This window comes from Erythrolamprus reginae, chromosome 3 (assembly GCF_031021105.1).
Source record: "Erythrolamprus reginae isolate rEryReg1 chromosome 3, rEryReg1.hap1, whole genome shotgun sequence".
NCBI lineage: Eukaryota > Metazoa > Chordata > Lepidosauria > Squamata > Dipsadidae > Erythrolamprus > Erythrolamprus reginae.
The window spans coordinates 120,610,220-120,636,536 of NC_091952.1; the positions used below are offsets into that span (position 1 = coordinate 120,610,220).

A 26,317-nucleotide genomic window follows, 5' to 3' on the forward strand; every position below is an offset into this window, starting at 1 on the left:
TGGTTGGTAAATCCACGGTAACTGAATTTAAACATGCCTGGGATAAACATATATCCATCCTAAGATAAAATACAGAAAATAGTATAAGGGCAGACTAGATGGATCATGAGGTCTTTTTCTGCCGTCAGTCTTCTATGTTTCTAAATGTGTATTCACAAAAAATAGCACAATTTGCCATCTAGAAAAAAGGTGCACTAGTTAGAATGCAGTACTCAGTGAAGGGCTACCAAAATTTTTACTGCCACACTGTGGGCGTGGCTTATGCAGGACGCCCTGCATTTTCTTTTAACATCTTTCAGTGCAATTGGATGCTGTGGGGTGGAGCTGCGTTCCCCCCTGTCTGGGCAGTAGCCCACCCCTGGCAGTATTGCAGGTTACTTCTGCTGACTGCTGGCTGCCAGTAGTTTGGCAATTTGATCCTCACCAGCTTAAGGATGATTCAGCCTTCCATCCTTCTGAGCTCAATAAAATGAAGACCCAGATTGTTGGGAGCAATATGCTGACTCTATAAAAATTGCTCAAAGAGGGTTGTAAAACACTTTAAAATGGTATATAGGTCTAAGTGCAATTGCTATTTGTGCTTTTTCCATTTAAAAAAAAGAAATCAAACTATCTAAAGTATGTGGGGAAAATAGAAATGTGACATGAGAATGTGAAAATATATTTGAATATAACTTAGCATATTGGTCTTACCCTATCATTAAAAAGAAAGGGCTGTCTAATGTGAACTGTAACAGAAAAGAACAAGGCCACATTATCTGTTCTAGCACGGTACTGAAGTACCATGAACTTAAGACATTTTGAAAGCTGGAGAGAGAATAGAAAGTCTTAGCTAAGTGAAATAAATCTCTTTTAATATAGTTCTGCTGTTTGAGTGTTTCTGTAACAAAACGAAGCTGCGACAGTGACTGCAAGCACATGAATTTGGCATGTAGCTTACTTACCTCCAAAAGTAGGATATAAAAACATGAGGATGCCTTCCTCAACTTTCCATTTTATAATACCTAATCTGATGTTTTTAAGACACATAGTAATCATGTGGCCTGAATGACTTAGTTGTGTTCTTGATCATTGTTATTGCTGTCCGTCTCAAGTCACCTGGCTATTTTTACCCATCTGGTTGTAAACAAGCCTGAAACCCATGAAAGTTTAGAGGACAAAATGTAATCCTGACTTTAGTACTCTTTCACTTACTGAAGGCAGACACTGTAGGGGGAGATTGCGTTAGTCTACAGTAGCCAAAAATTAGAAGGAATCTGATAGCACCTTTTCAGACTAACCCATTTGATTAAAAAACACAATTGTGTTATACTGAAAAGGTATTGTTAGACCTCTTCTGATACATGAGGTGGGAAAACTCTGAAGAGAGTTTTGAGAAACTTTGGAACTTTTCTAAGAGAAACTCTGAAAATTAGAATCAAATAGATCACCTTCTCTTGTACCACCTCTCACAATACTAGACAACACAGTATCAACAGTAGAGACCTTCCAATTTCTAGGTTCTATCATATCCCAAGACATAAAATTGTCACCTAACATCAAAAACGTCATCAAAAAAGCACAACAAAGAATGCTCTTTCTGCTCCAACTCCGGGAGCTGAAACTGCCCAAGGAGCTGCTGATACAGTTCTACAGAGGAATCATTGACTCTGTCAGCCTTCCAGCCTTCCAGCCTTCCAGCCTTCCGAGGTGGGTAAAATGAGGACCCGGATTGTGGGGGCAATATGCTGGCTCTGTTAAAAAGTGCTATTGCTAACATGTTGTAAGCCGCCCTGAGTCTAAGGAAAAGGGCGGCATAAAAATTGAATGAATGAATGAACGAACAAACAAACAAACAAACAAACAAACAAATCTGCACCTCTATAACTGTCTGGTTTGGTTCTGCAACCCAACAAGACCGACACAGACTTCAGAGGATCATCAGAACTGCAGAAAAAACAATTGCTGCCAACCTGCCTTCCATTGAGGACCTGTATACTGCACGAGTCAAAAAGAGGGCTGTGAAAATATTTACTGACCCTTCGCATCCTGGACACAAACTGTTTCTACTCCTACCCTCAAAATGTCGCTACAGAGCACTGCACACCAAGACAACTAGGCACAAGAACAGTTTTTCCCCGAATGCCATCACTCTGCTAAACAAACAATTCCCTCAACAGTGTCTATTTATTAAGTCTGCACTACTATTACTACTAGTTTTTTCTCATCATTCCTATCACCCATTTCCTTCCATTTATGACTGTATAGCTCAGGGACCGCCTTCTGCCACACGAATCCCAGCGACTAGTTAGGTCCCACAGAATGGGCCTTCTCCGGGTCCTGTCAACTAAACAATGTCATTTGGCGGGGCCCTGGGGAAGAGCCTTCTCTGTGGCAGCCCCAGCCCTCTGGAACCAACTCCCCCCAGAGATTAGAACAGCCCCTCCTTTCCTCCTTGCCTTTTGTAAGCTCCTCAAAACCCACCTCTGCATGGGGGAACTAAGATATTCTTTTCCCCCTAGGCTTCTACAATTTATGCATGATATGTTTGTATGTATGATTGGTTTTATAACAAGGGTTTTTAGCTGTTTTAGTATTGGATTTTTACATTCTGTTTTTATCACTGTTGTTAGCCGCCCCGAGTCCACGGAGAGGGGCGGCATACAAATTCAACCAACCAACCAATCAATCAATCAATCAATAGCTGTAACTTGTTGCTTGTGTCCCTAAACGTTCTACTAATATTGACTGTTTCCTCATTGCTTATTGACCCTTATGACAATCATTAAGTGTTGTACCTCATGATTCTTGACAAATGTATCTTTTTTCTTTTATGTACACTGAGAGCATATGCACCAAAGACAAATTCCTTGTGTGTACAATCATACTTGGCCAATAAAGAATTCTATTTTAGCGAATTGGGTGGCAAACACACATGTGTTATTAAAAGCTCTTTTGAAGAAAAAAGGACATGAGGTCTCTGTATATGTGGGGGGAAAGGCCTTTCCTAAATGAAATTTGTTTAAAATTATCTTTAAAAATTAAGCACATAAAGACTAAGAGAATAGAAAGCCCTAAAGTTAAATTTTGCCTAAATTACAAACCTATGTGGAGGCCTAGAGCCAAGTACCTTTTCCTCTGACAGTGTCACTGACTGAATCCAACTGTGTCTACTCATTTGTGGGAATTACAGTTTGGCCCAGCTGCCAAAGCTGTCCTAACATTGTTGATTCAATATTTGGGATCCTTTTAAAATATGTTAAATGTTAAATATAAGGATTATGTCATCATTGTATCACCATCATCCTGGCTTCTGGGCCACTTCTGTCTCTCACCAAGCATGCCTAACTTGTTACTCAGGCACAGCAATGGAGCAGGAAGAATTAGACAAAAGAAAACAGAAGAAGTAGAATTGATCCCTTGAGATGATTAAAAATGTCATCAAAGCACCTAGCCAGCCAACATTTTAAGCACACAATCTTTCGTACAGCACTGGTTCTTCCACATGTTGCTTCACTCTCTGGAGCTTATGTCTGGCTACAGAAAAGAATTTAAAGGTAAATCTATGCTAAATCATGTTGGCAGAGGACTGGGATGTTTGCTGCTGGCACATTGATGGCAGGATGAACACTTAAGTCAAAATGAAATCCACCTAGCTCGCATTTGCCCTTCCCAGGAAACAAGATATGGCCAGAACAGATGGAGGTGGCATTTCTTTTCTAACATTTATAAAGTGGCTGGGGGGATTTTAAAAATCTTTTTTAAGCTTAAAAAAAAATCCTTTGTAATTATAGCAGCACCTGCCTCATTGAAGAGCGGAGATTTTATCCTGGTGCCTCCGAAATGAAAAGAAAAGAACCTTTGGCTACCCAGGAAATTAATTTTAAAAGGACTGTATTTTTTGGACTATGAGACCCACCAGTGTATAATATGCAGCAAAATTTCAAAGAGGTAAGTAAGCTACCTGTTTTTTGAAAAACAGTGGCACTTTTGACTTCCACCTGCCACCAGGAACACTCTGCAGGTCTCACAAAACCTCTGCACACCCTGTTTTTTAAAATAAAAAATGGACCCATTTTCCACCCATTTTTGTAAAAAATGGAGGGTTTGAGAAGCTTGCAGAGTGCTCCTGGGAGCCAGTAAAAGACAGAAATCCCTTTTTTTGCAAAAAATTGCCAGTTTTCACAAAAATGGGGGTGTTTTTGCCTTCCACCAGCCCCCAGAAACACTCTGCAGGCCTCCCAAACCTTCTGCACATCCAATTTTTGCAAAAAAAAAAAGGGCTGTATTTCACAAAAATGGGGTGCAGGGGCGGGGTTTTGGGAGGCCAAAAATGGCTGTATTCAGCGCATAACATGCACCAACATTTCTGCTCTCTTTTTTGGGAGAGAAAGGTGTATCTTATACTCCGAAAAATACAGTAAATCCAATTTTATTTACATTATAATTCTGATGAGATTTTTCTAGGGCTTTTTTAAAAAAACTTCCTGAGATCTATCTTCTGTGCCAAAAGCGATCCCAATTACTGAGACAGTTTGAAAATGATTGGTCTCTTGACCATCAGGCAGCAAAACAGAAATGTTTGTTTTCGTCCTTATCTTCTTTCTTAGACTCAGAACAACTTTATTCTCACTTTGAATGTACGCTAATCAGCATGCCTTAAAATGAAATTTCATTGCATGCAGTTCTCAAAGGGTGTCCACCTTTCTTCCACCCCTCCTCCTTTTGTTAAATTACAAATGGTTCAGAACAGAGCAAGGGAGGAACACAGGCTAGTAAAATAGGTCGGTAGATCACTCTTGTCTGACTGGTTATTTTGTTGGCATAACAAAGAACAAACAACTACATGTAAAGACCTGGGACACCATGTTGCAATACAAAGGTAATTTTGGGGCAACTGTTGGATGGGCTCATATATTGTATACTAAGACATAATGTGATTGAAAGCTTTTGAGTTGCAACAATGACATTAAAAATTAAAACACAAAGAAATATTAGGCGTACCAATCCTCTTTACAGCATTAAATGTTGATCTATTGTGCTTGGAAGGCAAATGTGGTGGTGCAACAGGCTACTTTTAGTGGTTATCTTTATGTAATTAAATTAGCCCACCAGCAAAGCTCAAACTAATGGCCCGTGCTTTCTGCCCCAGTTCCTAAAAGGTGAAAGCAATAGAAAATGTAATTTATTATCTCCCACTAACATTTCTCAGGTTCCTAGGATTAAAAAAAACAGTTTGGGAGGACCGAAGAATTTGCAAGATCAGTTGTTAATCTATACAAGGAACTCCTTAAAAGCATTCCAAAAATCCTACATTGTTGTTTATTAACAATATTGTAGAAACATGGACAGGAAAACGATCTTGCCTTCACTGATTAATGCCAGAAACGCTCCATAAATTCCATCATGGCAGCTATGTAATTTTGGGTTTGTCTGTTGGTTTTCTGGGCACTTCCTATTTAAAACTATTTAATTGTTGAATTCCCTGGCAGGCATCTCTGACAAATGTTGTCAACTCAGCACTGACTTTTTGTTTCGCTCCTCCAAAAAGGCTTGCAAACCTACGGGACCTGGTGCTCTGCCAAGAATGTGGTGCTTAGTAGCTCTGTAAACATACTCACCCAAGGCAGATTAATATACTGTACGAGGCTGTGGGGGCTTTTTAAGAGCAAAGCAAGTACTCTGGTCTGATTCTGATAAACCATATGATAATGAGATTAAAGAAAACACCATTAATGCAGCAAATTATTCGGAGGAAAGTATGATCAAATGCTGCATAATTCTCTCCTTCCCATTATTATGAGACTTGTCTCCAGAGAGACTTGATTCAAAGGAAAGTAGCTAATGTCTCTCACGAGGCAAATCAGTTGACCTTTCAAATTAATGATTTCTTTTTAATCAAAGATTGCTAGCTGAAGGATATGGCCTCCTAGAACAGAGGCACTGATTTCCTAATTTAGCGGCAAGAGGAACAGTTCTCAAAGACGAAAGAGAAAGCAAACTAGATGTGTGTTGGGCTACATAAAGTTCTTTGTGTTAATTTTAAATTCCTCTTGTAAGAATTAATTCAAGTAATTGGAAAGAGAGACCTGTCCCTCTTCTAAATGTCAGAGATAAGGAGGAAGGAATGTGGTCCTTGTCAAGGTTCTCACTATAGTTATCTTCTGCTGCAGCGGTCCCCAACCCTTGGATTGTGGCCAATTGTCATACCTTGAGCCATTTGGAATGAGGCTACGGAGGTGGTGAGCCCACTGCTCATGTGGAGCCATCCCCTTTCCACCGGTCCACAAATCTGGAAATATTATATTATTCTATTTATTAGATTTGTATGCCGCCCCTCTCCATAGACTTGGGGCGGCATACAAATGTTGGAGGACTCTTTTCTATTGCTCCTAGGAGAAACTATTATCTATCTATTTATTTATTTACAAAATTTATTGGCCTCCCACCTTATCGCAAGGTAACCGGCTGTCTTACAATCATAAATATACATCAGGCAACTAGTTTTGGGAGAAGAAAGGAAGTAGCTTCAGCTTCATTCAGAAGTCAACCCTTGCCCTTAATCATACATTAAACTAGGAAGCAAATGCGTTTTGGATTCTGGTCGCTGCTTCTCTTCCCATCTCTCAACAATTGCCATCTAAACTATGGAGTGGTTCTATGGACCTTTTTGGGGGTCAAATGACTGTTTCATAGGGGTTGCCTAAGACCATGGGAAAATTTCCCATGGTGTTAGGAACTAAAGCTTCTATTCTGGCACTTTGGAACATATTTTTACAATCAGACCAATCAGGTATTTACAGTGAGGATATCCCTCTGATCTTCTTGCCAATCAGCATAAAGTTCTGTTGGGAGAATTGGCGCTAGACTTATGGTTGGGGGTCACCACAACATGAGGATTAAGGGGTCGCAGAATTAGAAAGGTTGAGAACCACTGTTCCATGGAGTAGTTGGCCTGCATTCCCGATATGCCTCCACTGCAACTCTTAGCAGTTGCTATGACTATTAGTGGCGGATATTAGAAATAACAGTGCCAGAACATATGGAGAAATAGGTTCCCTACTCCTAAAAGAATATAGTTGAAGAGAAATTTAATTATAGCTTATGAATTGCAGCTCAAGCTGACTACTAGCACATTCAATTCAGAAACCAGTGCATTCTTTATTTAAATCTAGGTCCCTGAGTGTGATTGACTCACTAACTAAAGTGAAAATAATTTGATAAACCTGTGATTTACTGCAACAACAGATACAGATTTACTGTGTGGCTAAATACCTCTTAAAATCATAAAATAAATTTCAGTGCAAAATCCATGTAACATTTGGCAAACTGTTCTGAAGTGGGGTGTGTGTTTTTTGTTTTTGTTTTGGCACTGTTATTTCAAATGGAAAAAAAGCATAAAAGTTAAACTTTTACCAGTGAGCAAACTTTGCCACTATGCTTTGCATCTGCCACAAGAGTATTCTCCTGTGAACGAAATATTGTTTTAAGAAAGAGTTAAATTACTTCTCTTTAAACCTTTTCACCTATTTTATTGATGCTTTCTGTTGGATTTTCCAGACAATTTCTCCTACGATGAAAACTCAATAGAGTCAATACTAATTAAATGAACCCATTGCTCTGTAACAAGCCAATGCTGTAATGTACTTTCCTCATATTGTGTCTTTTAAAGTCAGAATTAAGGCATTTTATTTTCTATTTAATGTAGGGGGGGGGGATCAATATATATAGAGAAAACTAATAGAACAGAGTTGGTTTCACAAAATCATTTCTTTGCTTTGCAATTGCTGAGTTGAAAAAGCAATTCTGAAGAGACATGTAGAGGGATGGAATGGGGCTCTGGCTATTTGTGTATAAAGTGGCACCTCTACTTAAGAACTTAATTCGTTCCATGACCAGGTTCTTAAGTAGAAACGTTCTTAAGTAGAAGCAATTTTTCTCATAGGAATCAATGTAAAAGCAAATAATGCGTGCCAACCCATTAGGAAAGAAATAAAAGCTCGGAATTTGGGTGGGAGGAGAAGGAGGAAGAAGAGGTGGAGGAGAATCGCTGCCAAAGGAAGAAGGTAAGGTGAGGGGAATCAAAAAAATCTAAAACTTTAAGGCTTTAAAAAAAAAAAGAGGGACTCTAAGGCAGTGAGGAGTCACACGCGCCTCCCATACACCCGGCACGAGGCTGCCTCCCATACACTGGCTGCTGCTGCTACCTGCTGCCTCTTCCTTCCCATGCTGAAGGGCTCCTCTTTCCTTTCGCTCGCTCGCTTTGTAGCTGGTACCTTTCCTTCGCTCTGGTGACTCCTCGGCTGCCCAGAGTGAAGGGAGCGTTTCTTTTCTCTGGGTGCTGGCAGAGGTTTATTCCCTCTCCAAGCGCCCAGAGAGAGGAAAATGCTTAGTTCACTCTGGACTGCCAAAGCCTCTTTATGCACCACTGAAAGGCTCCTCTGGCAGCGCAGAAAAGCCCGAGATGGCCAGGATTAAAGGGGGAAGGCAGGAAACTGGCCGGGCCTTCGTGCTGCTCTCAAATTTCCTGGGAAATTTTTCCAGGCTCGGCTTCTTAGGTAGAAAATGGTTCTTAAGAAGAGGCAAAAAAATCTTGAGCACCTGGTTCTTATCTAGAAAAGTTCTTAAGTAGAGGCTTTCTTAAGTAGAGGTACCACTGTATTTGCTTCGACTTCCACACTGGAAGGCATGTCTACAGGCAAGAGAAAAAGGTCTGGAACCTCCTGAAGACAGATGGGTCCTGTGATAATTTACAATTTGGAGATGCATAAAATGGAATATAGCAAAACCTACTTTCATGAGTTCTTCCACAGCTGATCTAAAAACAAACTTGGAAGGACTGGGAGGAGAAGCGGATGAAAAAAAGAGATTCATAATTATTCAGGGATATCCTGCAGTGGTTCCATTTTTCATAATGTGTAATTTGAGGTAATTCTTTTTAAATAACAGCCAGTCAGTTACAACCGAATAAACGTTTGAAAATTTTAAAACAGAAATGAAGATTTAGTGCTCATAAGAATATCTATCTAATTTTCTTGGGTTTTTTATGTGTTAAATTTGTTTTTATTTTAAATTAATCTATTACAGTAATATCAAAAAGAAAAGTCAGAATAGATAACGTTCCTTGTTTTTAGTTTTTATTAATTTTTTAAAATTTGTAATCCATTTTTGTACTTTAATCATTTGAATTTTTATTTTATTTGTTGTAAGATTTTCAGAGTTGCCTGAACTACAAGATGGGTGGAAAATAAATTTGAGAAATAAATAAATAACAATTGGAACATGCAGTGTCCATACAAGTCATGGTAAACCACAGGTTAGTGTGGAGAGGACAGACTGACTCCCTTCTTCCCCTTTTAAGGTTTTTAACAACAGAGGTAAACAGTAAGCCTTCTGATTGCCATTAATTCAATTCATCAGTGAAATCCAATCATAAATTGTAGTTAATATTAATAATGGTTAGTATAAAATTAGCCTCAATAACTGTATTAATTAAGTCTGACCATAGTTTGCCTGATTTGGATAGCATATAGCAGTGATGGCCAACTGGACTCACTATCCTAGGTCTAGAAAGCTTAGAACTACGACGCCTAAAACACGATCTAAATATTGCCCACAAGATCATAGGCCGCAACGTTCTACCTGTCAATGACTACTTCAGCTTCAATCGCAACAACACAAGAGCACGCAACAGATTCAAACTTAATATTAACCGCTCCAAACTTGACTGTAAAAAATATGACTTCAGCAATTGAGTTGTTGAAGCGTGGAACTCATTACCTGACTCAGTAGTGCCAACCCCTAACCCCCAACATTTTTCCCTTAGACTATCCACGATTGACCTCTCCAGATTCCTAAGAGGTCAGTAAGGGGCGTACATAAGTGCACTAGTGTGCCTTCCGTCCCCTGTCCAATTATCTCTCCTTTATCTCCTTTATCTTTTCTTCCTTTTATATATCTTCTCCTCTACTTTTATATCTTTTCTTCTATCCTTTTCTTTATATATTACTATTTGTCTATTCTCTTCAATGTGTATTGTGTATTGGACAAAATAAATAAATAAATAAAATAAATAAACCTTTTTTTGCTTGTGTGCCAAAAGGGCAAGTATGTGCGCGACAGCGTGTACATGTATGCCCACATCCACAATGCAATGTCCTCCCCCCACAAATGCATTCACAACACCCCTTACTGCCCCTCCTGCATATACGCACAGGCCTCACTGAAGCCTCCAGCCTTCTGTTAGGCCTGTTGGGCCATTTTTCGCCCTTCTCAAGCTTTGGAGACTTTCCGGAAGCCTGAAAAGAGCAAAAATAAAGCCCAACGGGCTTACCAGAAATTCATTTCAAAACTTCCAGTAGGCCCATTGGGTCCATTTTTCGCCATCCACTGACTCCAGAGGTTTTCCTGAAGCCCGGGGAGGGTGAAAACAGCCTCCCCCGCCCTTTGGAAGGCTGAAAATCAGCTGGCCAATGCGCACATATGCACTGGAGCTGACATAGGGCAATGCCTCACATGTCCTCAGATATGAGCCGGGGTGGCGCAGCAGGTAGAGTGCTGTACTTGAGGCCACTGAAGCTGACTGTAGATCTGAAGGTCAGCGGTTCAAATCTCATCACTGGCTCAAGGTTGACTCAGCCTTCCATCCTTCTGAGGTGGGTAAAATGAGGACCTGGATTGTGGGGGCAATAGCCTAGCTCTGTTAAAAAGTGCTATTGCTAACATGTTGTAAGCCACCCTGAGTCTAAGGAGAAGGGCGGCATAAAAAGCGAATGAATGAATGAATGAATGAATGAATGAATGAATGAATGAATGAAATGAATGAATGAATGAATGAATGAATGAATGAATGAATATGGCTTCACGTGCCACTTGTGGCACACATGCTATAGCTTCACCATCACGGGCATGTAGTAAAACGTAAATAGAATTTGGGATAAATTTTACAATTAGTTTAAACAAAGAAACAATCAAATAAGTGAAATAGAAAGCAAAGTTTAAAAGATTAATAATTAATATGTTCTTTATCTGTTTTTTCTCCATTCATTAAAATAGTGGCTGTTTGACCCGAATAAATATTTTCTATCAATCTATTAAATTTCTCTCCGCATTGCATCATTTTGATTAAAGTAATTAAAAAATTTCTATTTACATTATCGAAGGCTTTTTGCGCATCGATAAAGAAGAGAGCCAATTGTTTATCTGATCGTAATTCGTAATATTCTAATGCATTCATCTCTTTTTTTCAAAATTGGAAACTAGGTTTTCTCCTTTTTTTGAAGTCTTTTTTTCCCTATTCTCTTTCAAGTTCTTCTTTAAAATATTTCTTTTCTTCTTTATTTTCTCTTTGTAAAAATGTACAGTATTTACAGTGAACATAGACTAAAATGTTTTCAATTTGATGTAAAAACATATACAACTCCGTTTGTGCTTCTGACAAAAATCGGGATGTAAATCATCTCAAATATGTGTACAGTATTTTTCTTTTATGTTTGTGTGTTTTTAAATGTCTGTTTCGTTTTAAATGAAAAAATAAAAATAAAGAAATAAAAACTGGCAAGCAAAAAAGGAAGGAGAGGCAACAGCGGCAATTGTGTACATCTGTACAGACTTAGTTCTTGTCATGACAAACTATGGCTCACACTGCCTGAAATACAGCAGTCAATGAAATCCTGCAAAAAATAAAATCAGTCCTAAATACATCCATATTAGTACAGGTGGTCCTTGACTTACAACAGTTCATTTAGTGACCGTTCAAAGTTACAACATCAATGAAAAAAGTGACTCAAACCGTTTTTCACACTACTCTTTTAGCATCCCCATGGTCACATGATTCATATTTGAATGTTTGACAAGTAACTCACATTTATGACTGTTGCAGTGTATTGGGATCATGTAATTGCCTTTTGTGACCTTCTGACAAGCAAAGTCAATGGGGAAATCAGATTTACTTAAAAACTGTGTTATTAATTTAACACCTGCAGTGATTCACTTCACAAATATGATAAGGAAAGCAATAAAATGGGGCAAGTTTCAATTAACAAAATAAATTCTGGACCCAATTGTGGTTGTAAACTGAGGACTAGATGTACCAAGATCTGTTATTTTCAATTAGCCACAACTTTTGGAACGGGCTAGTTTTTTTATTGTTTAATTATGATAGTGACTTTACGTACCACATCTGGGTTGAGCTTGAAGGCCAAAGGAAGGGAATAAAATAAGGAATGAATGGTGGTTAGCAGTGAAGAGCTCCAGGACTGATGGACCTCTCGACTTCTGGGGATGCGATGGAGGGCAAACTGTAATTCCTGGGGAGAATTGACATATTTGCAAATAAGAATCATTTGGATATACTAAACATTATTTCCTGTACTGTAAAACTTTGAGCTAAATAAACAGTGATAGATAAAGAAGGCATTCCAACTTGTATGGCTCCTGCTTGTTTTCGCTGCATTCCAGCATCCAATTGTCATGAACCACTGGAGATAATTCTGCAAAAAAACTCAATGGAGAAAGAATCCACATTTAGGTCTCTTCCCCGCCTTCACCCAAAATACTGAAGGAACCTCAGTTACCGTAATTGAAGACAACCCCCCATCCAGTTGGAAGGTAAATTTTTTTTGGGGGAAAAAACAAATCTTCCTTTCAGGTAACTAAAATAACAATACATGCTGAATTTTTTGTGGGCAAGACTTTTTCTTTCTCCAAAGCAGCGTTCAGAAAAAATGTTTTGGTAAGAGCTAGGCAGCCTAAACCAATCTTATATTTAATGGCTCATTTGCAACTACCAGTATTATCTCTACAGGGAGTGACCAGGCTGGTATATCCTGCTGTTTGCTTAATTTCCACAGACAAAAAAAAAATTATCCTGCACCAAAATCCCTTCCAAACTCTATGATTCTCTTTCTCAGAAACTTATTATAATAACTCCCACAGCTGCCTTGGCAGGAAGCTATGTTTGTTTTTTCTGGTAGACTATTTCATTTTCTGTAGAGCCATGGAGGCGGTGACCTTTCCTGTAGCTAGCATGCAACCAGCCTCTCCAGGTTACTAAAAACAAGTCACTATTGAGTGATTTTGGGAAGGTTGGCACAGATGTATCACACAGCACTAGCTCAAGTGCCCCATCTGGTGGACAACCTTTAGTAAGACTCTAGCCTTTTCCTCCTATAATCCTCAAATTATCCAAAGACACATACTTAAAGTCAAGGTATTTGGTTATCTCTGAACAGACACTGAGCTTAATATTTTGTTTTTCAGAACTGAATTCAGTCTTTCAGAAAAAAAAGTCTAATCTGTGTTACCTTGAATTTTCTTCATTTCAGTAGCCTCTTCTCTCCCCCTACACACCTATGTTCATATCTGTTTGTGCATCTAACTCATCTAAATCTATGCGTATTTATTGTAAAATGTAAAATATTTATTGTAAAATGGGAGTTTAAGATCTTGTTGAGCTATTACAAATAACTGTAAATTCTAATCTATCTTTAGTCCACTGGGGTTTTTTTATGACCCTATAATCCTTTTTATTGCGTGGAGTCAGGCTATTGGAGGTGTGCTTTTATTGGCCAGATGCCCTTCCTGACGTCTATATGGATATATCTGCAGCAGATATTTTCTCAATGAGAAATATCTGTCATTGCTTAGGATTGAACTCTCAGCCTCCTGATTGTGAGGCAAGCATCTTCACTTCTAGACCATTTGACCTCTCCAGGTTTCTAAGAGGTCAGTAAGGGGCGTACATAAGTGCACTAGTGTGCCTTTCGTCCTCTGTCCAATTGTCTTTCCTTTATCTCATATATCATATATATTTTCTTCCTTGCATATATCTTCTCCTCTATTTTTACATATTATCTTTATATATATTACTTCATGTCTATTCTCTTCCATATGTATTGTGTATTGGACAAATGAATGAATAAATAAATGAATAAATAAATCTGTCGATCCATTTCTGGGCTAACAACATGAAATTACATCCTCTGAGATCATACCCTCTTAGAAGTGTCTGCAAAGCTTTGAAGATTACTTGGCATTAATGTTTAATCTTAGATTTGTTTCAGATTAGATTCCATAAGTACAAAACAGAACCACGCTGAAACACACTTGGTATCTTCGCAATCAGACCTGAAACAAATCAAGCATATAACAATAATGTGCTGTGATGATGTTCACCTATCATGTTCGAAGAGGACCTTGACTGTGGGCTGTACCCGATGTGTCCATAGGTGGCTGGTAAGGCCTATACGGGCAGAAATGTCCTGCCATTAAAATAAAACTAAAATTAAAGTTGCCAAGGTTGGAGACCCCTAGTCTACATCATTTCCAGCCAGTCAGAGGAAAACGTGACTGGTGCACCATGCTCATTAAGTTGTCCTTCCTGCAGAAAGTACTTAGAGAAATTCAAAATTCTGAGCTTGGTTTGGAGACAGCACCTTGCATACAATGTACATTTTTTTGGATTGTTATTTGTTGTGGTTAGCTCTGGCCCAGCTCCTGCCCCAAGGACTGTGGATGTGGGGGAGACATCCACATGCTGCAGGCCTGTTTTGCCCCCGGTGGAATCTGATGATGAAGGCTCCTCTGACCAAGAAGACATGAGTGACAGGGAGGAGGAGAGTGTGGCAGACAGCTCAGAAGGAGATCAATTATCTAGCTCCTCCTTGGATTCAGAACAAGAGTTAATGATACAGCCACGCATGCGGAGAGCGATGCATAGGCAACAACAACTGAGAGATTATTATAAAAGAAAATGAGGCCACCTGTGGTTGGGTGGGGCTGTGGTAATTAGTGAGGCTGCTATAAATAGCAGCCTGTGGGTTTGGCCATTGTGGAGGATTATCTGATCGTTGTGTTTCGTGACTGCTTTACTGACTTTGACCTTTTGTGTGCTGATTTTTCCCCGCTTTGAAACTAAACCAGAGCAAAGTGTGTTTCACTTTGTGAAAGAAGGACTGTGAATTGCCTCACAGCTGCAAGCTAAGTATCACAGAACTGATAAGGGACTTGTACAAATTACCAGTTTGTTTGGAGACGAGTGCTCTTTGCTATACCAAAAGAGGGCTTAGATTAAGTGAATTTTCATTATAAAGAACATTGTTTTGAATTTTCAAACGTGTGTGTGTCTGAAATTTGTACCTGTGAATTTTTGGGAGGAGTCTACCAGAGAGCCCGACAGAACAGTTATTTATGTTTTTGTTCTTTTCAGAGGTAAAATACGTAGTTCTTGAGTTATAACCATAAATGAGACTGGCAATGACAGTCTAAGTTGTCATGGTTGTAAACTGACTCATCACATAGCTGGACTCAATTTTACAACCTTTTTGGTAGTATTAAGCAAATGTGATGGTCCTAAAGAAAACATTGCAACTGTTAAACTGTTAGTACTCTGTACAAGACAGTTGTGTTGGCAATACATAAATAAGCTAACAATTAACGTTTGTTTGTACTGAAGTACTATAGCTTTAAGAGGAGCTGTTGCAAATTGCCCTAAGAGGGAGCTAGAAAGCATGATTTTCTCTCTCTCTACTCTCTGTTCTTTCTGCTGATTCACTGTGACTGATATAGTAAGCTCTCTGTTAGTTTTATGTATTTGTAAGCTTTAATGTAAAACAAAGACAGGCTTGTAATATTATTATTGTATTGAGAGTTATTGATTGATTTGAATGTGAATGACGGACTTGACTGTGCTATTTCTAAAGTAAACACTATTTTATACACTTTAATATATCAGTTTTGAATAATTACAGAATAATTACTCATATCTCCGGGACTGCCTTCTGCAGCATGAATCCCAGCAACCAGTTAGGTCCCACAGAGTTGGCCTTCTCCAGGTACCGTCGACGAAATAATGTTGTCTGGCGGGACCCAGGGGAAGAGCCTTCTCTGTGGCGGCCCTGACCCTCTGGAATCAATTCCCCCCGGAGATTAAGATTGCCCCCACCCTCCTTGCCTTTCGCAAACTCCTTAAAACCCACCTCTGCCGTCAGGCATGGGGAAATTGATTCCCCTGGGCCGTTCCCGTTTTATGTATGGTTTGTATGAGATGTATGATTGTTTTTTATATTAAGGCTTTTTCAATTGTTTTAATCATTGGATTTGTACTGTTTTGTTGTTGTGAGCCTCTCTGAATCTCCGGAGAGGGGCGGCATACAAATCTAATAAATAATAATAATAAAATAATAATAATAATTACTCATATCTCCTGGGTATCTGCTGGAATCCCACATTTTCCTCCGTGCAAGTCCTTGAAAACTCAAGGGTTCTGCACACTCCTTAACGTAAACAAACCCATTGTTCACTATGGGGCATTTTTCACCAGAAACCAGACATAAACACTAATATCTGGAAAAATGTCATAAATTGTAGTCACATGACTGCAGACCGCTGTAAAAAGTTGTAAACCTGAGCCAGTTGCTGAAGGCCCCCAAAATGCAGTCATATGACTATTGGGAATGTTCCTGAACATAACTTCAGAACTGAGTCGTAAGTAGCTTTTACGTGGGCCCTTCATAACTTTAAAGGTCACTATATGACCAGTCATAAGTCAAAGACTACCTGTATCAACGGAATGTTGCATTTATAGTTATACAACTCTATGCAGCTACTATCATCTCGAGGTTCGATTACTGCAATGCTCTCTACATGGAACTGCCTTTGAAGACTGTTTGGAGACTACAAACTGTGCAAAATTCAGCCATGCAAGCTATAGTGAGACTATCAAGATCTGCCCACATTTCAACATCACTCCGTGAGCTGCACTGGTTGCCAACTGGTCTCTGGGCACAATTCAAAGTGCTGGTTATGACCTACAAAGCCCTACCTGGCTTAGGACCAGATTATATTTGGGACCATCTTCTGCCTCATGTATCCCATCAGCCAGTTAGGTCCCACAGAGTCAGCCTTCTCCAAGTCCCAGCAGCCAGACAATGTCGACTGGCAGGGCCTAGGGGAAGAGCCTTCTTGGTGGTGGCCCGGGTCCTCTGGAATGAACTCTCTCCAGAGATACGTACCGCCCCCTCCTTCCTGGTCTTTCATAAAGCTTTAAAAACCTACCTCTGCTGGCGGGCATGGGGACCATGAGTGACGACTGTCTCCAGCCATTACTAGATATGATTGGATTGGATTGGATGAATGTGCTTGAGTGTATATGGGATCTTTTAAAATGTGGTTTTTTAGTAAATTTTTATAATTTTATAGTTATTTAGATTTCTTGTATCTTGTTATATTTAATGTTTTATATGCCACTCTGAGTCGTCTCGAGAAGGGCAGCATAGAAATCTAATAACTAACTAACTAAATCAATAAATAAATTTCAACTATTTGTCATTAAATTGCTTTCAATATTGATTCCCACAGAAAAGAGGCTGTGTTAGCTTTTGTGACAGTATACTCAAAAATAGGTGGGTTTAGGCCAGGGGTGTCAAAGTCATGTTGTCACAGCAGTATCATGTGACGTATCAGGACTTCCTCCTCTTTGCTAAAGTCAGGGTGGGCATAGCCAGTTTGTGACGCATCTGACCCGTGGGCCAGGAGTATGACAGCCCTGGTTTAGGCCAAAAAGAACCCATTCACTTTAAATTAAAAAAAATTAAACAATTCACAGAGACTTTTGCATTCATATAATAAAGTAGTTTTCACATATCACTACTCCACTTTTGTTTGGGTTTAAAAATAATTTCCCAGCTTACTGCAGATGGCAGCATGTATCGGACCAGAATACCTCTGGGACCGCCTTCTGCCGCACAAATCCCAGCGAACGGTTAGGTCCCACAGAGTTGGCCTTCTCCGGTTCCTGTCAACGAAACAATGTCATCTGGCAGGACCCAGGGGAAGAGCCTTCTCTGTGGTGACCCCGACCCTCTGGAATCAACTCCCCCCCAGAGATTAGGATTGCCCCCACCCTCCTTGCCTTTCGCAAACTCCTTAAAACCCACCTCTGCCGTCAGGCATGGGGAAATTGATTCCCCTGGGTTGTTTCCGTTTTATGCAAGGTTTGTTTGAGATGTATGATTGCTTTTATATTAAGGGTTTTAAATTGTTTTTAACTATTGAATTTGTGCTGTTTTGCTGTTGTGAGCCGCTCTGAGTCTCCGGAGAGGGGTGGCATACAAATCTAATAAATAATAAATAATAATAATAATGTATCCCACCATAGTTGACTGAAATGCTAAACAGGATTAGATTTAGTTGCTATTTGGATTGGTAATTACCAGCATACTAGATAGGGAAGTTAAAAAAGCATTTCAGGAGAATGTAGTGGCAAACTAGTCCTTTATTATGCCTTTAGAAATATCTACATCTACCTGTGCAAACCTCAAGAAACCTACATGTACATGGGATCAAGTTTGAATCAATAAATTCTCATCTTCATTTCCCACTTCCCCCTCTTCACACACATTCACAGCTCCCACTGATTTAAAAACAGAATGTGTACACATTATTTACAGCAGTAAGTTATTTCATGATCAGTAGGGGGTGCTATGACACTGAGACTCAAACTCAGAGACAGGACCCAAAATTTTGTGAGTTGAGAGAGGAAAAAAAGCAACCCAAGGAAATTTAAAAAAGCAGAATCAAAAAGAACACCAACAGCGAAGGGACATGAAAAAGGAACAGGCGGTGCAAGCAGGATAAGAAAAGAGAATAAGACAGAGGCAGAGAAAACAAAGTGATGAAAAAGTAAACAAAGAGGGATGACTTAGAGGTCAGTAAGGGGCGAGCATAAGAGCACTAATGTGCCTTCCGTCCCATGTCCAATTGCCCCTTCTATATTTTATATATCTTTTCTTCCATTCATATATCTTTTCCTCTATTCTTCATTGACGTATTCTATTCTCATATCTTTTCTTCTATCCTTTCCCTGATATTTACTACTACATGTTTTTATTCTCTTTAACTTTCAATTTGTATTGGAATGAATGAATGAATGAAGGAAGGAAGGAAGGAAGGAAGGAAGGAAGGAAGGAAGGAAGGAAGGAAGGAAGGAAGGAAGAAAGAAAGCCGTGATGGCGAACCTATGGCACACAGGCAACATGTGGCATGTGTAGCCATATCGAGAGGTACCCAAGACTTTGCCCTGTGTCAGCTCCAGCGAGCATATGCACCCTGCCCATCTGATTTTCGGCCTTGGAAAAGGCCGTTTTGCCCTCCGGATGCTTCAGGGAAGCTTCCCTGAAGCCCCTGAGGCAAAAAAAAAAATCACCCAACGGACAAACCGGAAGTTCAGAAAAACGCACTTCCAGTTTGCTGTTGTGCTGTTTTTTGCACTCTGGAGGGTTCAGGGAACCCTGAAGCCCCAGAGTGCAAAAAACAGCACAATGAACAAACATATATTTTTAAAAAATAGAAAGAAGTGTTAAGAGGATAAATATTTAAATTCTTATTTAAATAAATATTTAAATAAATATTTAAATTCTCATCAGGATCACAATCCTTAGAATTTGACAAGCAATTAGATTAGATAAGGAATTAGGGTGGCAGTAGGAAAGCAGTCTCATGCAGTACAAAATCCTACCAAAGACAATTGTCAGACACAATGCCTGCTCAACAGAAAGCAAACACAAGTGTTTCAGTAAAAAAATAGAAACTTTAGAAATCAGTCCAGACGTGGTTCCGGATTCTTCTACTGCCAGTTTGCTCAAGAACGTGTTGCATAGGCGCAGAAACAAAAACTAAAATAGCAGCGCCTATAGCGATGCCGAGAGAACCAGCTCGGGGGCGTGGCAGGACTCGGTCGCTGCTGGTTCCAGCAACCCAGGCTGTCAGGTTACTAACAGTTCTATAGAACTGGTCCGAACTAGTAGAAATCCACCTCTGAGTCAGTCCCATAAAAACATAGCTTTCATCTTCTTGGTCTTTTGATACCTCGAACTTAAAAGAAAACAGATATATATGTGTGTGTGTGTGTGTGTGTCTCACATGTTTTTTTGCTGAATTTGAAAATTTAAAAATTAAGGGATTTATATATATATATAAATAAACAAACAAACAAACAAATTCTTTCTGATGTTTTATCATTTGTTAAATTTATTTGCCACCTATCTCACTCTGGAGATACTCTTAAGCAGTTAAAAACATAAAAATAAATGAAAAGAGTATGTTTTTCTATAATTCTGCACTGAAAGTGATTTTAAAACATTTTTTTTTTGTGGATCTGCAATCCACCCACCTCCAAGCCCTCCCAGTTTATCTTCACTGTAGAAGCAGAATTGGGAATTAGCTATGTCCCATATTAATTCAAGTAAGAAAGAAGTGCTGGCAAAGCTGTAAGGAGAACAAGTTTGGATGTGAATTGAGTAAGGTACGAAACTAGAAATGTGTGTGTAACATCCTATTCCAGCAGCCTGCTAGATAACTGTACACAGGAGTTCCTCAATCTTTCACTCTTCAAATGGGTTGGATCGGTTTATGTAGTCTTCCGCCAAAGGCTACGCTACCCAGAGAGTTACAGCAATTGGAGTTCAATTCATCTGGAACTCATCAGGTTACAGTAGTCTGGGCTAAACATCTGCTAATAGCCATGTTGGTGGATTATAGATGTCTAGCGCTTCTATGAAGCGTCAGGCTGGAAAATATAATTTTGAAATGTGGCTAGCAATCTTACTGCTAGTAGAAAAGTACCATGATGCCAGGATACAAATGTAATTTTGTGCTTAATCTGCAGGCCTATTTTATGAGTAATCCAAATGAGCGAAACAATGAAGCCAGAAGGGTTAGAAAAGCATTATTTAAGGGAAAGTATTCTACGCTTTTCTCTCTCTATAAAGCAATCTGAAGAGAGGGTCCACATTATGTTAGGTGATATTTTTGTTATACAGTTTTGGCTGAACAGAATAGTTGAGCCCTAAACAAATGTGAGTTGTTTCGGATTGGAAACTGATCTCCCCTGTTCTGGTGCTCTGGTGTTTTTGGCTTTGCACATTATGCTAATTTGTCTTCTGAATCATTGATATTTGAATCAAGCCAGAGAATAATCCTACATAGTCTACTTGGACTCACTGAGGTCAAAGGGACATTACTTCCAAAAAAATGTATTTAGGATTGCAACCTTGTGGTTTGGAATACTTCCAATACATCACTTCACTTCCCATGAATAATGAAATACCACTGGGAAACAAATTGAAGTATATAAAAGATTATGGCTACAGTCCCTCCATCCTGTTCTCCCCCTCATACAAAAAAGCCCCCAAATCCTGAGCAATTTAAGCTCTATCAAGTGTTTTATTTTGGTCTGGAAATTTTAAGGAAAAAAAATCTGAATATGTTTAATGGATTATCTCAAGAATCTTAAATACACAGTGACAATGAGCAATTAGTGGGAATTATTCAATAATGCAAGGCATTGCAAGTCCGCAATGTTTAACCAATCTGTTCTGATACTTAGGCTATGCCACTTTTAACATTTTTTTAAATTGCTAGAATAAAGGCAAGCAGATATCAGGCTTGTGGAATCTTTTTTTTTAACAAAACCAAAGATTCATCAAGCAGTTTGATTTTTAAAAAAAGATATACACTTGAACTACAGAGAAATAAGCCCAGATAATTATTTTGAATAACTGGACTAATGGAACTGAGGATTACTCCTTACAGAACTCAACTTTTATTTACTATTTTTCTTTTTGTTTCAGTAATATAATTACTCCATTTTTCAGAGTATAAGACGCACTTTAATTTTTTGAGAGGGAAAAAATTCTGCCTCTACCTACCAGCATCCATCGGTATTCATCTGGCTGGCATCCATGGAGCAAACAGCAAACAGCCTGGTTAGCTTCAGCACATTATCTAACACAGTGTTTCCCAACCTTGGCAACTTGAAGATATCTGGACTTCAACTCCCAGATTTCCCCAGCCAGCATTTGCTGGCTGGGGAATTCTGGGAGTTGAAGTCCAAATATCTTCAAGTTGCCAAGGTTGGGAAACACTGATCTAACACATTACCTGCGCTTGTGCAGAAGCAAAAACATGCTGGGACATGCACCTACACATGCGAGAGACCCGAAGCTGCGTGCACAGTGCACCAGTAGCGATGATAATGGGAATCTGCCTCAGGTCCCAACCTTTTAGGCTTCAGAGGATGGTTTAAATAGCCACCATATGTATTGAAAGCTTCAGTGCTGAGTGAAATGTGAAAGCATAAAGGGAATCCCAGATTGAGAAAAGGATTTATTATTATTATTATTATTATTTATTAGATTTGTATGCCGCCCCTCTCCGAAGACTCGGGGCGGCTCACAACAACAATAAAACAGTGTGACAATGTAAACAAATCTAATATTAAAAAAGCATCTAAAAACCCATCATTTAAAAACCATGCAACACACGCATACCATACATAAAACTATAAAAGCCTGGGGGAGAAATGTCTCAATTCCCCCATGCCTGGCAATATAGGTGGGTCTTAAGTAGTTTGCGAAAGACAAGGAGGGTGGGGGCAGTTCTGATCTCTGGGGGGAGTTGATTCCAGAGGGCCGGGGCCGCCACAGAGAAGGCTCTTCCCCTGGGGCCCACCAGACGACATTGTTTAGTCGACGGGACCCGGAGAAGGCCAACTCTGTGGGACCTCATCAGCCGCTGGGATTCGTGTCATCCAGCAATAACCTTTTTAAGAAAATGCTCCCTACTCATAAACTGGATGTCCAACTTTGGTAACTTTAAGACCCGTGGGCTTCAACTCCAGAATTCCCCAATCAACCCACCATCAACAAGTGTTAAAGATGCCAAGGTTGGACACTCCTGTTTCTGCCTTTCTATGTTGTTTTACCCTGCCCACCCCCCAAAATAAGACATCCCCTGATAATAAGCCCAATCGGGCTTTTGAGTGCAGGGCAATAAGGCCAAATGCTTATTTCAGAGTTTAAAAAAATATAAGACAGGGTCTTATGTTTAGAGGCTATAGAAGCTTCAAGATTATCTCAGCCAGCTCCCTTCCTCTGGAGTTAGGTGCTTAGTGAAGCTTTCTCTGGCCTGCATGGAAGACCCCAAGTTAATAAGAAAAGTCAAAGAATTAGGGCTGGAACTTCAGTGCAAATTGGGAAAAGGCACAGTATTTTAACAGACAGTGTGATGTTCCTATTTAATAAAATATGACCAATCAGAAAAATAGGTATAAAAACTCACCGAGGAATCTGGGTATTTTGCAGCTCTTCTTTCTTCAAAAAAACGGATTTTTTCTTCACTCATCTTATCTGAATCAGCCAAAACATAATGCCTGGGACAGTATCTCTTGGAGAGGCTGCTGAGCAGTCTTAAGATTTCTGTAGTATGTCCTCCTGAAAATACACAGAGTTAACTTCTGTAAGTTCTTAGACCATACTTATCCACAATTAACATAAATACATTTTCCTTAATTAACCCAATAATTTCTTTCCTTGATCCCTGAATGGCAAACTAACCTTGCTTATTCCGCCAGCTAAACTGTGTAGCTGGTTAGTTTGTGTTAGTTCACTATGATATCTGCAACAAAAAGACCAGGCAAGTAATAGTTGCCACTGTCTCCATTTACTCACCTGTCCGTTTCCAATCAAATTCTGTTTGTTAACATATTGTCTTGGGTTAATAGAATAGAATGACTGGACCAAAGAAATAGAGAGGATGACCAACTTACCTGTTTCGTTTCACTGTATGGGAGGGAGAGGAAGGAAGAGAAAGCAAGAGGTGGCAAAGCAGATTTCTCTTTGTTCACCATCAACTACTAGGAGGTATGGAACACTAGCCAGTTCAAAGAGACAGAGCCGAGGTGGCGCAGTCGGTAGAGTGCGGTACTGCAGACCACTAAAGCTGACTGCTAGATTTGCAGGTCAACAGTTCAAATCTCATCACCGGCTCAAGGTTGACTCAGCCTTCCGTCCTTCAAAGGTGGGTAAAATGAGGACCCGGATTGTTGGGGGCAATATGCTGGCTCTGTTAAAAGTGCTATTGCTAACATGTTGTAAGCTGCCCTGAGTCTAAGGCGGTATATATATATATAAAATGAATGAATGAATGAATGAATGAATGAATGAATGAATAAATAAATAAATGTGAATGCCCTTATAGTACTAAGCTGTAATTTGCTTTACATAAAGGCAGTGCAAGTGAATGACAGTGTAGTGCTAAGCTGTGATTAGTTTTAACTAGTTTTGAGTAAATTATATTGGCCTACTAGTGTGACATCAAACCAAACCATAAACCATGGTTTACAAAAGGCAAAATCTGAGTTTAGTTTATTAGATTTGTATGCCGCCCCTCTCTGAAGACTCTGCTGAATCAAAATCAACCAAAACCCCAACAAACCATATTTGATATGATGTGTGAACTTTACTAGCAAGTATAAAAGAGCTAGCTGCTTTTTTTTGCTCCCCAGCAAGAAGAGGACCAAATACCAGTCAGAGCACTGTTTCAAAGTGGAAAATTCTCCTTGTCTCAGTGCAAGAGAGTAGAAGTAGGCTGACTTTTACTTATGTATTTTTCTGCTTCCCAACCTCAAGAAAAAGGCAATGGCAGGGGGAAGGAGCTTTGTTTTTTTTAAATATAATTTTGGCTGCAGAGCTAAGAAAAAAAGCAGACTAGAACCAATTTTGGATTTCAAAAGTGGCTCTACATATAGTCCTTGACTTACAATTGAGCCCAAAATTTTTGTTGTTCAGTGAATTGTTAAGTGAGTTTTGCCCCATTTTACAACCTTCCCTGCCACAGTTGTTAAGTGACTCATTGCTAGTTGATAAGTTAGTAACGTGGTTGTTAAGTGAATCTGACTTCCTCAGTGGCTTTGCTTATCAGGAGATCATAAAAGAGGACCAAATGACCCTGAAATACAGAACAGGTCATAAATATGAATCATTTGCCAAGTGTCTGAATTTTGATCACATGATCATGGGAATGCTGCGATGGTCGTAAGTGTGAAAAACGGTCGCATTTTTCAGTGCTATTATAACTTTGAACTGTCACTAAATGAACTGTTGTAATTTGAGTATTAAACATTCTTTTTCATACCTCTACTAAGATGCCATTGTAATATTTTTCCCAGACTACACCAAAGAACCAGGGTTGGTATAGCCAGAAGGTTGGTCTAAAACTGGGGACATCCAGGTTCAAATTACCCTGGGTCATGCTATTCTCATGCTATTAACAATTATTGCCAAGGAAGAATTAAGCAATTGGAATTAAAATCACAAATTGAGCCATGATATTCTGCCTCTAAAATATTGGAGATTAGAGGTACAGTAGGTTGGGCAGTTCCTAATTTAATTGGATTGCTTATTTGTATCCAGACTATCATTATTGTTGTATCTTATTATTCTTGACAAACTTTTCTTTTATGTACACTGGGAGCATATGCACCAATTAATGCAATTTTAATTTAATTTAATTTAATACAGACAAACTCCTTAATTAATTAATTAAATAAATAAAGACAAACTCCTTCTGTGTCCAATCACATTTGGTCAATAAAATTTAATTCTAATTCTAGTTCTAATTCTTACTCTATTCATCGGGAAACTCCCGCTTCCTCTCTACCTAGGTATCACCGAATTCCGAGCAAAATTTCTTCGAAGAAACTACAATGCCCAGCAAATCTAGCAAGCACAGCACTTAGCATCAAGAACGCCTCCTTGCTGTAGCGGCTCGCTTTGCTTTCTGGGTAATGTAGTCCGGATAGCCACAGCAACCTGCAATAATTGGCTGTTTCTAGCTTTTGGTCTTACCAGAACCGGCAACTACCAGGAGTTTGACATCCGCGTCAAGCGTGAGAGGAGGACGTCGCTTCACAAACCGCAGGACGAAAAGAATCAGCAAAGGGAAAAAGAAGACCGTGACGCCCAGCTTTGCCCAAAACGACCATTCCATATCCAGACCGTCATTCGACAAACCTCCCCCGTATTATAGGAAGCTGGAGGGGAGAATTACGGGAGCCGAAGCAGTTCAAAATTAGGCAGAAACGTTCTGCTGCTCGTCCGTCAAATATTTTCGTCACCGTTCCCGGGTTGTTGTTTTTGGAAGCGTTGATTGTATATAGTTGCAATGCTTGTTTCAAAAAAACAAAACAAAACCCGGAAATATTTTCTTAGTGAATAAAGAGACAGCACGGCCTAGAGTTGTTTTAAGGTGAAACAGAGACGAGCACTGACTCCTACACCCGCCAACGACTAGCAGAGTAAAAACCGCAGGGACTTCTTTACCCTTACGACAGATGTGGTTTTTTTCCCTATTAGCTTATGGTGAAAATGACAGTCATCATTTTTTGTGTTCCGTGGTGTTTTGGTGAAACAAAACAACCTTATTAGGAACGTAAGACTGAAGAAGTTTCATTTACTAAAGATATAAGACCATCCTAGTGTTTGATGCTTTGTTTTTTGCT

General features: G+C 39.4%; 1 protein-coding gene across 1 annotated transcript in view; it reads right to left on the reverse strand.

Annotated features, from left to right (window-relative positions):
• Positions 1–26,091, reverse strand: part of ALG14 (ALG14 UDP-N-acetylglucosaminyltransferase subunit) — a 55,077-nt gene extending 28,986 nt beyond the window's left edge. Inside the window, exons 1-3 of the mRNA XM_070746523.1 lie at positions 25,665–26,091; positions 23,098–23,249; positions 12,156–12,287 (exon numbers count right to left, since the gene is read on the reverse strand). Coding sequence (XP_070602624.1) covers positions 12,156–12,287; positions 23,098–23,249; positions 25,665–25,806 — 426 coding nt within the window. The 5' untranslated portion in view covers positions 25,807–26,091. The remainder of the gene's footprint in view (positions 1–12,155; positions 12,288–23,097; positions 23,250–25,664) is intronic.
• Positions 26,092–26,317: the final 226 nt, after the last annotated feature.